Source organism: Chelmon rostratus, chromosome 18 (genome assembly GCF_017976325.1).
Source record: "Chelmon rostratus isolate fCheRos1 chromosome 18, fCheRos1.pri, whole genome shotgun sequence".
Taxonomy (NCBI): domain Eukaryota; kingdom Metazoa; phylum Chordata; class Actinopteri; order Chaetodontiformes; family Chaetodontidae; genus Chelmon; species Chelmon rostratus.
This window is the reverse complement of record NC_055675.1, coordinates 14,480,695-14,495,381: the sequence shown is the minus strand read 5'-3', so window position 1 is coordinate 14,495,381 and position 14,687 is coordinate 14,480,695. Positions and strand designations below refer to the sequence as shown.

The following is a 14,687-nucleotide window of genomic DNA, read 5'->3' as shown; positions in this document are numbered from 1 at the left end:
AAGTATCCAGATTACATATACATTTGTATAAAGATTGTCGATACCAGTTGGATTGCTCAGACAAAAAGAAATACGACTACTACTTTTTACTTACTTATACGTTACACTAGTTATACATCTGCATATGTTTGATATTGCTTACCAATCAAAGTATTCAAATCAGTAATGTCTATTAGACAAGAGCTCAATATCTACCAAATTGTGTTGTATTGTTATAATTTCAGATAGAGGATTTGTAATTTTTAGCAAGTTTTAAAAACCCTGTCCACATGTTTGACACTTTTACATATTTGGTCAGATGTTTTCTGTTTATTCAAAATGTAGAGGTCCCCCAGTCACAGAATAATACAGAGATCTATTGTCTTCCCTCCAGTCGTTTAGAGTGGACCGTGTCACAGTGGGGGGGATACCTGGAGGGTGCTGCCCAGCTGCGGTGCTGGATGGAGGCTGTTGAGCGGGAGGTGTGCGCCCCTCTCACTCCTCAGCCAGGCCCCAGAGAAAAGGCCTCCCAGCTTGAGAGACTTCGAGCCCTGCTGGCTGACCTGGAAGACCACCAGGTGGCGCTGTCCAGCCTGGAAGAAAAAGCCAGAGAGCTGTTCAAGAAGACTGGTGATGCCAGCTTTAACCATGGTGCCCGTACCCAGCTGCAGGCTCAGTTCGATGACCTCACAGCCTTGGTGGAGGTACGATTTTACATTCTCTTTTAGTATATTTCGTAAATAAACTCCCGAGACACTTAGCTTTGCTAACTATTTTGGTAATATTGTGAACCACTGAATAAGGGCATTGTTATTTTAGAGTCATTGTTGTCGTTCGTCTTTAGGAGCGAGTACGCCTAGCACAGGCCGTGGTGCTGGAGCACCAAGAATACCTGGAGGCTGTGAGGGAGCTCACTGATTGGCTGATGACTGCTGGAGAGGAGCTACAGCATTGGTCTGATACATCAGGAGACTCTGCCTCCATCAAAAAGAAACTGTCAGAAGTGAGGGTAAGGCAGGGTGTCAACATGCAAAAAAAATCCTCTTGTTGATGCCTACTGACACTCCCTTTGTTCTCTTTGTAGACACTTTTGTCACGATTTGACAATTGGACAATTCCTGAAAAAAAAAGTCCTGATCAGTTCCCGATCCATACATTGACAGATAATAGTGTACCAAATCTGACAGGTGACAGGCCTATTGTGCCCAAGAGTGGGCATAGGTGTGCTGTTATTTATTTATTACTTGATATTATTGTCAAAGCAAACTATTTCCATTTGAGAAAACCGTGTCATCACAATGTCCATTTAGCAGCTTTCAATTATTTCACATAATATCAATCAGCATATGGAGTTCACCTAGTTATCATAAAAATTTCATTTTTTTGTCAGCACAGAGGTTCAACTCAAGTTAAAAGTTCATTATTCATTCTTGATTTTACGTTGGACCATATTTGTTGCTGGACCTTATTATGATGTTGTTATGATAATTTTAGTATTTGTGAGGAGGCACTAATTACATGTTTTTTGAAATAGTATTACCTCTATGTACATTAATAGTTCACACTGTAAGAGTACTTCTGAATAAGAATGATCGTTGATAGATGGTACAATCAGTGATGATAGCTTAATTTCACGTACAATAAATGTAACAGCAACCAATGTTTGACTGAATTAACACCACTGTCAGAGTAAGTCACAGGCATGCCTCAAGGATGTGTTTTTTTTGTGAAACTACACCCAGTTTAAAGGTGTTATATCTATCATCTGTTGCTGAGGCAACTGACTGCTGAATTATCCTAACCCATCTAATCTTAATGGACTCCTGCTATGAAGGAGGGCAAACTATGTAGGGAATTGGAATTGGTTCTCAGTTTGTTTCTGTATTACATCCAAATATCTCTCCTGGCACATTTTACTGCCAGTAAGTTGGTCTGTAACCATATAAAAAAGGTTAAAAGAGAGCAGCAGTGGAATTTACAGCTAAGCTTTTCCGTGTTCAATAATTCTGCAATTACAGACGAGAGAAAATATGTGAGGAGATATTGATTTGCATTTAAATTTCACACATGGGTCCTAATTATCACATTGTAAATGTGTGTTTGTAGAGCCATGGTGTGAGGCATTTCAGTGGAAGAGGAAAGATAATTTGTTGTACACACATGTTAGTTGTGCCATTTTAATTTCCCATTTATGGTTTCAATGTTCATATTCTTATACTACACACATGAAAATGATCAGATGCCGTTTTTTTTCCCTTTTTAATCCCTCTATCAGCTCACTGCTATTGCATCACACTCAAGTGTTTGCTTTTCACACCCTCTGCCTTCCGAGTGCTACCTTTCCACACAGAATGAGAGATGGAGGTGGAGAGGGATGGAGACAGAGGATGAAATTAGTAATAGACAGAGAATACTGAGGTAGCAAATGAAAATGTAGGACAGAATGAATGAATCAGAACAAATGGTCCAAAGACAGAATCAGATAAAAGATGACAGATAAAAAAAAAAAAAAGAAAGTGATGGAGCAAGAGACATCAAATCTATGGAGGCAGCTTAAAATAGAATAGACTGCACATCCGGAGGTTGCAGTTTCTGTAGTCACTGTTTCCGTAGCAACTTTGTCTCCTGTCCACCCTCCCTATCTCCTCAGGAGCGTGTGGAGTGTCGGCTATTGGAGGGCCGGGAGCGCCTCAGCCGGGTGCGTCGGAGTGCAGCGTCCACGGCAGAGCACACGGCAGCGGGTGGCTGCGAGGCCATGGACCGACAGCTGGGGGCGCTGTCCCAGGCTCTGGAGCAGTGGGAGGGGGCCGCCCTGAGGGCCAGGGACGGCCTGGAGGGGGCCCTGGCCGCCGCTGCAGCCTCGGAGGAGGAATATGACCGCCTGACCGCCAGGTTGGAGGATGAGTTGAAAGAGCTGGATGGACGACTGAGGGGGTGGAGCCAGGAGTTGATTAAAGCTGAAGGGCGGAGCAACGGCGAGGAAGCAGTGGAGGGATGGCAGCTGGCTAAGGTATAGTAGCAGGAGATTTAAATAAATGGCAGCATAATGTCTAAATTATTCACTGTTCATCTGCTCACAATAGTTTATTTAAAAAAAAGTCTAAATAATAAAAACTCTTCTATTCATCTAGCATATGGGTTGGCAAAATGTAACGTGTAAAAATCTGACAGTGGCTACTGGGCAGTATTGTACCATGTTAATTTTAGTGAAGGTGATTAGCATTGTCTAATGGAAAGTACCCACAGGCACACACACACCCTGCATACATCCTCTGCATTCAGCTATGCTTTCTCTGTCAGTAATTATCCATTCTATTTGTAAATCCTAAAAACAGATTAGTTTGTAAATCAGCTTTACTGGGATGACGAAGGAGTGACAGCTACAATCCCATCAGTTTCTCTTGTTTTCTCCTCATTCTGTTTTCCCTGTGTGTCCCCTCTACCCCTCCCCCTTTTGTTTTTTTGCCATTATTTTCCACTATCTCTCCCTCCCAAACATTCCCCCCTCTCCATTCCTTCCCCTTTCCCCTTTCTGTACTCTAACTTGTTAGAACTGAAGTGTACAGTGATGTCTTTCTCGACTGCAGGGGTTATTTCTTAGATGCTCTTGCTCCTCACCTCCCCTGCCGCTCTGTTTCCAACCTCCACAGGATGTTTACAGTGTGACAATTTCTCTGTATTGTCAAAGGCATGCCAGTACACCCTCACACTCCTCCCTGGGCTTCTTCGGCCATGCCTTTCTCCGTTTTTTCTCAATTTGGGGCTGTCAAAGAACAGAGGAGGAGTCTTTCCCCTCCTCCGCTTCTCTCTCTCCTCCTCCAGCCTGTTTCCTGTATCTAGCCTTGTTTTCGTTAGCCGCTCGTTTGTGCGCGTTTGAAGCAGTCCTGCATCTGTGAGGGCTGACAGCTGAATTCCACCGGGAGAGAGCGTGAGAGAGTGAGAGGGAGGAAAAATGTGTGAGAGGGACTGAGTGCAAGGAGTGGGAGGAGGGAGAGAGGAAGAGGAGAGAGGAGGGAAGAGAAAGTAGTGGAACGAAGAGGGAAGGAGAAGAGGGAGAAGAGAGCAACGAGTCCACAGGAGTAGGGAGGAAGGGGAGGGTTGTTTATTGGTAATACGTCAGAAAGAGAGCGAGCGGGTGAGAGTCAGAGAGTCAGAGAGTGAGCTTGTACATATTTCATGGGACAGGATTTCATGACTGTGTGAGTCCAGAATGTGAGGCACGCTGAGGAGAGCGGGAGAACGGTATCCACAGCTCCTTCCTGACACACTCCGCGAAGAACAGAAATGCTATTGTACAAGCAGCACTGTGAGTATGTGTTGGAGCGTGTGTGCGTGTGTGTGAATGGGTGTGAATGTGAGAAGAGCAAAAAGGACCAAGCCAGAGCGAATAGGAATGCGAGTGCACTTATTGAAGGGTGTCATGCAGATCCGTTGGGTGCTTGTCTTTCCTTGACACACACACACACACACACACACACGCACACACACACACACTGAGCCAGCTGGTGTCTGTTTTGTGTTGTTTAGGATATACTGGAGGGCTTGCAGAGCGCAGAGCCGATGGCTGAGAAGTTGAAAGGCCAACTGAATGACCTGGTGCGATACTCTAGAGACCTGGGCTCACAATCGGACCGGGTCACTGCACTTATCAAACAGCACAACAGGTGAGCATCTTTCTGCATTACTAAACAGTGTGTGGTGAAAAGCACTTTTGTATGTGTTTTCATCAGGTGGGTTTGAAAAGAAAGTGAGATTTATTGGCTAAAGCTGGGTGATGACTTTATATTGTCATTTATGGGCTTTCAGCAGATTTAAATCAAGATAATATGATTTCTATTTAACTGAATAATTCAGATCAAACTGTAATTATAAACTGACAGAATTATTTCAAAAAGGTTTTTTACACATAACACAGAATTTGATATAATTAGTATAAAACAGTGGAATGTAGCTGCTTTGCAAATATTTGCAGTTTGTAATAGCTGACTCGGAACATATTTTGAATAATATTGTGACAAAAATTTCAACTATATTGCTAAACCCTGTGGGTAAAGTGTACTGCACATAATAAGACCAAAAACTGCACAAAACAGACTTTGCATAACATACTCATTCATTCCATAACACAGCAAATGAATCCAAGAACCACAATAGAGGAAGGGCAGAGAGTTCTCCATCAAAAACACCCCTCACATTTCTGAGTGGGCAGGATTAGTGCTCAGTTTTACAAGCTTATTTGTGTTGGAAGAGTATGCACATGTGTGTGTGTATGTGTGTGGCCATTACGCACACAGAGTCCTGACTTGTGTGTCAGCCAGTCGAAGGTGAAGGATGACAGGGAGCACTAGAGCCACCAGTTGCTACGCGACATTTGACTACCTTCTCTTCACCTCCGCTTGTTCACTGTGTTTGTTTTGGTTTGTGTCCTTCTGCGGTTTAATTTTATGCAAGGCTGAATGTGATTTGAGGGAAATCAGATACATTTGGATGGTTGTTTTTTTCATGCTGATACATTGCATGCTTTAGTCTATTTACTGAGCTTTAATTGCCTGCTTTTGAGCCCACAAGTTAGCCTGTGTTCATTTATGCTTGTTTGTGAACACACCATGCGGTGCCTTTTCAAATGAACAGCAGTGCGCACAAAAAAACATGCATGCACACATTATTCATATTCAACACATGCATGCATACATGCACTGCTACAGTAGCACACATTATGTACCGAATTTGCATGAATGTAATATGAACGTAGTCATTTTGAGATAGTGCAGGGTAGCGTAAAAGCACTGTGACTAACATTTATTGGCAGACAACCTGAGTGAGGTCAACTTGTTGGAGATGCTTTGGCGGGTAATTGGCTTTGGCTGCTGATTGGCAAAAACAGCACCCTTCCTCATTCACTTGGCTTTTTAGTCTGTAATGGACTTGGCCTGTGTGCTCTTTGCACCTGTCCTGCATTAAGCGCTGCAGAAAGAAGAGCAAGGAGAGAGACTGAGTGAAAAAAAGTGTCAGAGGAGAAAAAGGCAACAACTCCCCCCATCCTCTTCATAGCACATGCCAGATTTTGTCTGTCACAGCAGAAAAAAGTGCTTCTTCCACACTCATGCTATCCCCACTGTGTTACCCTTTCATGCCCTCATCGCATCATTAAAGCTCAAGGGTATTTGTGTGCATACGTGTATGGTGCAGTAGAAGGTTGTGTGTGATTTTGACTTGTTTTTTCATGCCTCCCTTTGGACTGTAATTCTTGCCTAAACAGCTGCGCACCTTGTTTCCCTGCTGTCATCCTTTCCATCACTTCTTCCACTCTCCCCCCTTTAACCTTCACCCACTGCCCAATACGTATGAAACCAAATGACTCTTTTCTGTAGTCGTCCTCTATGTTTCTCATTGTAAATGTTATTCTGAATTCAGTGTTATGCACGTTAGGATTTTTCATGCTATTAACTGCACATATATTATTTTGCAGTTAAGTTTCCTTTTTGCATGGCGTGCAAAGAAAGTATTTTACTGGTTATTTCATGTGAAATCATGTCACTTACCCATCCATTACAAGGGCCATTGCAAGAATTACTTAACCAGACTCTATCCCTGCCATATCCTTTCCATCTCACCCGTTTTCTTACAGCATCAATCTGTCATCCCCTGCTCCCTCCATCTTGTCACCCCTGTGAACTCTTGCCCCACTCATATGTTGCCTCTCAACCCCCACCTACGCAGTAGCCCTTACCACCATCCCCCACTCTCCCTCTTTGCCCCAACGCTCATTCTTTCCACTTCACCCACTTTGCCATTTCTCCACCTGCCCGTTTCTCACTCCTCCTCCTCCTCCGTAGTGTGAGGTCAGTATGTACAGTATCTGAGCATCTGCACATGTCTTTGTTTTGATGAGCACATGGGTAGTAGACAGCAAACAGTTCCTCTGGTTGTAAGCCCCCTTCTTTCTTTGTTCATTTCTCATGCTGGATTTCAACCTGTGAGTTACCTGTTAAATCAGTCCTTAACGTTTCTCTTGTCCCCCAGTCTCAGCCTTCGTGCGTCCAGAGAGTGTCAAAATAAGGAGCGCTTGTTGGAGCAGAGGTTCCGTGCAGCCCTGAGAGACTTCCAGCAGTGGTTGGTCAATGCCAAAATCAGCACCGCCAAATGCTTTGATGTGCCACAGAGCGTCGCTGAGGCCTCCACCGCTCTGCAGAGGATCCAAGTAAGATTCTGCTGTTATTTACAGTGGACGTCTGTTAAATTGTTACTATGTTCATAAAACATTGGTGGCATTCAATTGTGCTTATGTGCAGTCCTTGCTATGGTGTTTTGGCAGTGGACAATGCTGATATCACTTGGAAATCACACTTTTTCCCCAGCCTGTTCAGCTGTTACTGCTCTTACCCAGCTTTGATTCTGTTTATTGCTGCTTGAAATATAAAGTCCATCACCTCCTGTGCACCAGAGTTTTCCCAGGACAGACCTCCCAGACAAAGAACAGCAAATATACAGATTTAATCACATTTTGCTATATTATTCAGAGATAGAGAGTAGTAGAATTGATATTTATTTGAATGTCACCGAATATTACTTTAATCCAGCCTTTTGAGAAAAACCTACATTTTTAACTAACTACAGGATGGACAATAATACTTATTCATACGCTCATGTTTGAGGACTGCCACCCAGAATGGCCACATAGTGTCATGCTATTTATTAGCTCCGGTGAAGTAGTAATGATTTCAGAGCAAGTAGTGGTTGCTAGCAGAATTAGGGTAGTGTAATTTATTCACTTACATCAACCAGAGTCATGCAGCCTGGGGAGGGAATGATATCAACAATATTGTTGTTGTAAAAGTCATTTTGTGTTCCTCCACCTTTGGGTTGCTGCTTTAAATCCTCATAAAACTGTGTACACTCTAAATCCACAGTTGCTAATTCCAATTTAGTGCCAGCTTTTAATGTCTTTGCATGGATTTTTTCACAGGCTAAACAAAGCGTGTTACCACAAAGGGAATTTCTGAAAATGAAATGATGTAATAGTTGAAGAATCAATCCACTTTCAGTGGGTGATTGCTCGAGGGGATGTCTGTATTGACGTGCCCACTGTTGAGTGTCCACTGGTGGGCTTGTTGGAGTGGCAGGACCTGCCATTGGCTGGATAAGCCCAAAAAGGGCACAGAGCCAAGAGGGATGAGAGAAAGCTCCACAGCGGGGTCTCTGTGCCATTCTCTTCAAAATATCTGTGTGTCTCTCTTTCTGAGAAGTCTCTGTGTCTTTCTCTGAGAAGATGGCAGGTGTAACAGTCTGGCAGCCTCTTTAGTGCACCCCAGGGCCCTGGCTAAGTGTAGGGTGCTTGTCGGTTGACGTAGACGTCCCCACATCCCTGCACCAGACAGTTAATTACCTCTCAGACACCTGACCGTGTCCACCACTACATTACCACCAAGGAATTAACATTATTGCTTTGAGCTGAGCTTAAATAGTAAGACGATAATTCTACACTGACAAAGAGCAGAACTTGATTTTATTGCAACATATGAGGGGTTTTTTTCTGTCAGTGCAGGTAGTACATGTGGAAGTTATTCAATCATCAGTCACATTAAGAGATGTGCAGGAGTTTTTGTGTGCACTCCTTCAGAAGTTTCCAGTGCAGCTTTGAGCATGAGAGGGAATGTCATAGAGTATATGATAGTGAGGGGAGAGGAATATAGAGGCAGTCATGTTTTATTTATTATTGACTTGGTGAGGAATGTGGAACAATGTTTCCACATGGCTGACCTCCAGGAGGGCCAGCGTGGGAGGGGCGGGGGCATCCATTGTGTCACGCTTAATTGGTGGTATACAGTTACGTTGGCAGGGGGGAGAATGGTAGTAAGTGTGAAAAATACAGTGAATGAACAGAGAAGAGAGAGATAAATAAAGAGACACACTCATGAAGAAAGACAGAGAGAGACACAGACCTTCTATGCTTGTGTGTGGCTGTACTTTACCACATTTGTGTGTGTGTGAGGAGGCTGAAGCTGTAGTGTGTGTAAGTGATGTGCTGACTGCACAGATGGTGGAGTGGTCCCTGCTGCGCTACTGTCATCGGCTCAGCTCTGAGGGAGGGGTATGTCTGTGTGTATGTCTGTGTGTGTGTGTGTGTGTGTACATTTTCTGCGGGTGGGTATGGAGGAGCTATGTAAAAACCAACACATTTCAGGCTCACTGACTTTCCTTATCTACAATTGCCTCCTTGGGTCAGACACCTCCTTCTGCCCACGCATATGGAATTAGTAATGACTCGGTCTAATTACTGCTTTTGACAGTGTGAAGTGAGATTCTGGGACCTCCCCAAAAAAAGAGAAAGAATGGCCATGTTTATTTCAGTTACCCATCAGCCATTGCATCAGAAGTGGAAGACAAAAAGAAGTTGGGGATTGTCATTCAGTCCATTTCTCTCTCTTTTCCCTCCTTTCACTTTCACACCCTCCTCCATTTGTGTGTATGTTTGTGCTAAATAGTCACAGTTCCTTTGTCTTTGTCTGTGTATTCCCACAGGAGTTCTTGAGTGACAGGGAGCATGGCCAGGCCAGGCTGAGTACAGTAGGAGCCAGTGGGGAGCTGCTGATGGCCGTGGTGTCCAGAGACAGAGTGGAGGGAATCAAGGCCAAGGTGGCAAATGCTAGAGAAGACTGGAAGAGCCTGATGAATAATCTTCAGATGAGGGAGGATGCACTGAAGGTTGGTTAACATTTGCTTTTGTTTGGTTGCTGCTTTCTTGGCTAAGGTCTCCCCTGAACAAGAGAATCTCAATCTCAGAGGGACTGTATAGTTAAATAAAGGTAAACTGTGTTGTTTTAATGTTTAAATTAATGCAGTTAGCTAGTATTTCTATACAGTGTGTCCATCTGTGGGTCGTTTTTCCCGGACTGATTTGGTTTCATTTGATTAATTATGACTATAGAGTACATAGGGATATACATATAGAAATATGAATGTGGATTTGATATGCATCTAAGATCTGACAATGAATTTAATTCAAAATATAATTAAATGAAATGCTTACTGTATCCATTATACAGATTTGTCAGATGGTACAGAATCAATTTCTTTGAGAATTTCTCTAGTTATAGTTGACATGTTAAGTGTTATTTTTTCAGAACCTGCAGTCCCAGATGACGGAGTTTGAGGCCAGTGCTGAGCCTCTGCAGGACTGGCTGAACAGCACAGAGGTCAGAGTTCAGGAGAGCAGTGCTCGGCTGCACGACCTTCCAGCCAAGAAACAGGAGCTCAGCAAACTACAGGTACTGGGGATCCCAAAGTCATGCTCCTTACACAGTTACACCTGACTCCACTGTGTCTGGGGTCTTTGAACCAGTGGATTCCTGATTCCTCTCAGTATTCCTCACAGCTGAACATCACAGCTCTCTTACGATGTACATCTATGATTGCTTTATCCATGTAGTTATTGTGGCTATTTGTGGGTTTGTCTCCTAGTTTTTAGTGTTTTATAGCCACTTCTTAAGCAATACGTTTTGCAATACATCACCATACAGAAGGATCCATTTTCTGTTAAATTGTATTATGTCATACTGAGAGCGTGCCTTTCACAGTTCTTTTCTCAGCTACTATCACTGACATTCTCTCATTTCCTCTCCTCACTCAAGTAAACCCTGTAATTGCACCATTAATTGAATATTAAGTAGATTTTTCAGGGATACCAAATAGTTGTAGCTCTCCATCAGATATGCTCCCTAAAGTACAATCTCAAATCAGCTGGGAAAAGAGAAGGACCTAATTACATTTGTCGAGCACCACTGGATCAAAATAGAGCAGCGTCTTGACACAATAGTCAGAGGAAAAGTCCAGAAATCTAATTAATTCTCCTTCTGTCACAGCTGAAGCGCTGCGTGGCTAAAAGGCCCTTTTCAGGATGCGATAACAGCCTCTGCCATGTCTGGCAGAGACAAAAAAGGAAGAGAGGCACGGAGCGTTAAAAAGATAAAACTGACAAAAGAGAAAAAACATATCAAGCCCATCTTAAAGCTCTGCCCTTATCGTTGTTGCTATTTTTGTATTTACTCTGTCGCCCACTGTAGCACTTCTCCTCGTTGCCTTTTGTCTGGCCCTGCAAGCAATTACATTTCTTCCCCCAGCACCTCAAGTATAATACAATACATGCAGGCTTCAGTGTGTGAACCTGTGTTGGCAAAATCCTCTTTACCTTTTCACATGTATACCCCCCGCCTTTGCAGTATGTTATCACCTGTCCTCTGCTGTGGTGTCTCGCTGAATAACCCTATTTCTATTTAAAAATGAACATCAAGAGAAATACTGCTGATGCTGGTTTTTATGATGTTCTTTCCCCTGTCTTTATCTGTGTATTTTGATGTGTTCCTGTAACTCTGTCTGTTCTTGTGATATGTTAACCCAACCTTGTATCCCTCCTCTGTACCTCTCACATCTAACCTTTCCTGTTTTACTTTCATATTTTCATATGTTTTGCCCTTGACTCACAATTTCATGGTGCTTACACACTTCCTCTCCAATGTGCTCCACGTATTCTGTCACTTTTAACCCTGCCCTTCCAACTGTGCTTACCTACATCCTATTGCTCCTTCATCTTTCTCCATCTCCTCCTCCTCCTGCTTCATACTGGCCCAGTGTGTACTTGAGGAGATGGCCAGTCAGGAGGCAGAGCTGGGCAAGCTCAGGGAGAGAGCTCATCGTCTCTGGGAAGGACAAGCAGCAGGCAAGGGCTTCGTCCACCGTGTGTCCCAGCTGTCGGCACAGTATTTAGCCCTCAGCAACTTAACCAAGGTAACACTGCTCCCAACCAGTAACCCTGCCACCCCCTTTCTTTCCCTTACTGTATCTGTGCTTCTGCCTGAGAAATGCTGCAGCATGCTGAACTGTGCCATGCTTGATGTACTGTTTGAGCTAAAAACTCGTGCCTTCTGTCCACCTATGTTGTTTATTGTTGTTCTCTGTTATTTGCTGTGTCATGCTTTATTTCCCAGTCGCACATCAGTCATGGTTGCTGTAATCAGCTTGCCTTGGGTAAAAAGACTGTACCCCAAGAAAGTCTCTCTGTCTGTCGTAATTTACCTGAGCACAGTAATCTGTCTTTCACCTCCAAAAGGTTGCAGCCTCATCACCATAAAAAAGGCCAAGGCTGTTGAGCTCACCTTTTATCAACTGAAGCACTTCTAAAATGCCAGAGCTGAAACATGTCAGTGCTTGAGAGTCTGACCTTTTTGAAGCTCTCATTAGATTGGTCACACTCTTATGATAAATTTGACATAGCGTAGAACAAAACATTACAATGACCGCAAAGCACAGTTCTCTTACCTCAGGACAATGAGAGTGCCCTAACAATGATGAATGGGATTTATTTTCTTTGCCGGCTAGCTAGTGGAGCGCTATTTTTAGGTCTTCTTCCCTGCCAGACATGGAAACAGGAATGAAATCATTTAAAACTGCCACTTGTAGAGTGTTATTGCAGCTCTGCTTTTCTCCACTCTGCAGTTACACAGATGTTTAAGATGTACAAGTGTTGACCGCAAACAAAATACATTGTGTTTGTGCTGTAATGTGTGGGTGGGAAGTCTCTGGAGATGAATGTGGGGAAAAACAAGACTGTGAGTTCAAATTCAAACTGAAATATATGAAGACACTGTTGTTGTGTAACGGAAACAATCATTGCAGTCCTGCCCTGTTTCTCAGAACCAATATAAGAATTATAAGTGTCTTTACAGTGCTGTTCTCTCATCTCTAAAGGACAAGGCCTCCAGGATTGAACGCATTGTAGGGGAGCACCGTCTCTTCTCTCAGGGCCTTAAAGAGCTCCAAGATTGGGTGTGTGAAGCTCAGAGGGTCCTCAGCACCTGCATCTCCACCACCACTGACAAGGGCGTGTTAGAGGACCGGATGTTACAGCTGGAAGTAAGGAGGGACAAGACGGGTGTGGGATGCCTTAAAGGAATACGGCGTTGTTTTCATAGACTGGGCTCTTGGTTAATTTTAGACACAAGAAATTATCTATGTTTTCCGAAAAATTCTTTTCCTATAGTGTGTGAGGCTGACATAGTGACATATATGTGATTTAAGGAAATTAGCATAGCATAGCTCAACTTAATACAGTAAAGGCTGATTTGTGTTTATGTGTAGTGCATACCAGTTCTGCAGATTTCTCACTTGATACCAAAATTATCACTACAGCAGTATTGTGACACATTCCCTTGCTGGCAATACTTGGATTTTTGGTGACCGCCTGGAAAACATGTTGCATTTCTTGGTATAGAAAGCAAAATATGTTTACTCAAGATAGTTATTTTATGTCCATTCTTCAACCTCGGTCTGTAGGCCCTACTGGCTGCTCGTCAGGAGAGGGAGATCCAGCTAAAGATGCTTCTGACGCGGGGAGAAGCAGTCCAGAGGAACACCTCAGCTGAGGGGGTCCCAGTGATTCGCAAACAGATCCAGGACCTCAAAGACTCATGGGACTCCTTGCTCTCTGCCTCTATTCAGTGTAAAAGGTTGTTATCATGAACCAATCAGTCAGTCTGTCAGTTGATAAATTGGAACTGTCTAGTTTCACTTCATTGATTTCAGTTGCTTGAAAGGTTATAATGACTCAAATGTGTATGTTCGTTGTTTGTGTGTGTTATGTTTTTTTCCCTGTGTGTTAACATTGTTATGTCCTTGTAACAGTCAGCTGGAGGGCGCTTTGTCGCAATGGACCAGTTATCAGGAGGACGTGGGTCAGTTTGTGCTGTGGATGGACCGGGTTGAGGAGACTCTTAGCTGCTCAGACAGACAGTATTCTGAGATGAGAGACAAGACTGCCAACCTGGGAAAGACCAAGGTATCACATCTGGCTAATAATAGCTAATCTTAAAAAAGCCAGACTAGATGTTGTGAACTTTTTTTTGCATTGAGATGAAACTTGGTATTGCCTGAACATTTACCCTTTTACGAAACATCTGCCATGTTTTCCAATTTTTGTTTTTTAATCGTCTTCCCAAATTTTAAAGTTCACCTTTTTTTAATGGAAAGCCCTACACCAGACACATGCAGTTACACTTGTTTATACCCCAGAGCATCCCCGTGGAATAAAGGTTTCTACACTGAATGTCTGCATGTGTTCTTATTCATTCCAGCTTCTCTATGAAGAGGTACTGAGTCACAGCAGTCCTCTGGAGACCATTGCCACAAAGGGGTCCAATATGGCTGAACACTACACTACCCAGCAGGAGGTGCAGCAGCTGCAGTGTAGATACAACGCCCTCAAAGAAAAGGCCAAGGTACTTACACTGCAGACAACATACGGTTTCATTATTTCCTCTGCAGGCATTTGAATAAAAAATGATTGTTTTGAGAATATTTCTCTGAGCACTAACTTCATGTTGTTTCATGAATCTCAATCATTTTATTGAAGAGCGTGACCTATATGTTGAATATTTTCATAATTTCTCGAATAATGAATTCATTACGCATTTTTCGCCGTCTTATTCACAGATTTAAAGACAACAACGCTATACACACCTTTAGATCACTTTACATACATTTATGCTGCTTAGATATTGTGTTAGCATGTAGTTGAGTTGTTCAGTTTGTAGTAATTGATTTCAGTAACCAGGCAAGTAGTCATACATTTCAAACACATCTCTTTTTATAACAAAATTCCACTGTCCACTGCTGCTGTGATATTGACTGTATATACCCCAATCTTTCCAGTAATG

General features: G+C 43.1%; 1 protein-coding gene across 1 annotated transcript in view; it reads left to right on the top strand.

Moving 5' to 3' along the window:
* The window catches only part of syne1a (spectrin repeat containing, nuclear envelope 1a), a 109,502-nt gene that overhangs the window by 31,498 nt on the left and 63,317 nt on the right, over positions 1–14,687 (top strand). Inside the window, exons 51-62 of the mRNA XM_041958052.1 lie at positions 374–683; positions 824–988; positions 2,630–2,989; positions 4,507–4,643; positions 7,003–7,180; positions 9,502–9,684; positions 10,104–10,247; positions 11,608–11,763; positions 12,724–12,888; positions 13,309–13,481; positions 13,657–13,810; positions 14,106–14,249. Coding sequence (XP_041813986.1) covers positions 374–683; positions 824–988; positions 2,630–2,989; positions 4,507–4,643; positions 7,003–7,180; positions 9,502–9,684; positions 10,104–10,247; positions 11,608–11,763; positions 12,724–12,888; positions 13,309–13,481; positions 13,657–13,810; positions 14,106–14,249 — 2,269 coding nt within the window. The remainder of the gene's footprint in view (positions 1–373; positions 684–823; positions 989–2,629; positions 2,990–4,506; positions 4,644–7,002; positions 7,181–9,501; positions 9,685–10,103; positions 10,248–11,607; positions 11,764–12,723; positions 12,889–13,308; positions 13,482–13,656; positions 13,811–14,105; positions 14,250–14,687) is intronic.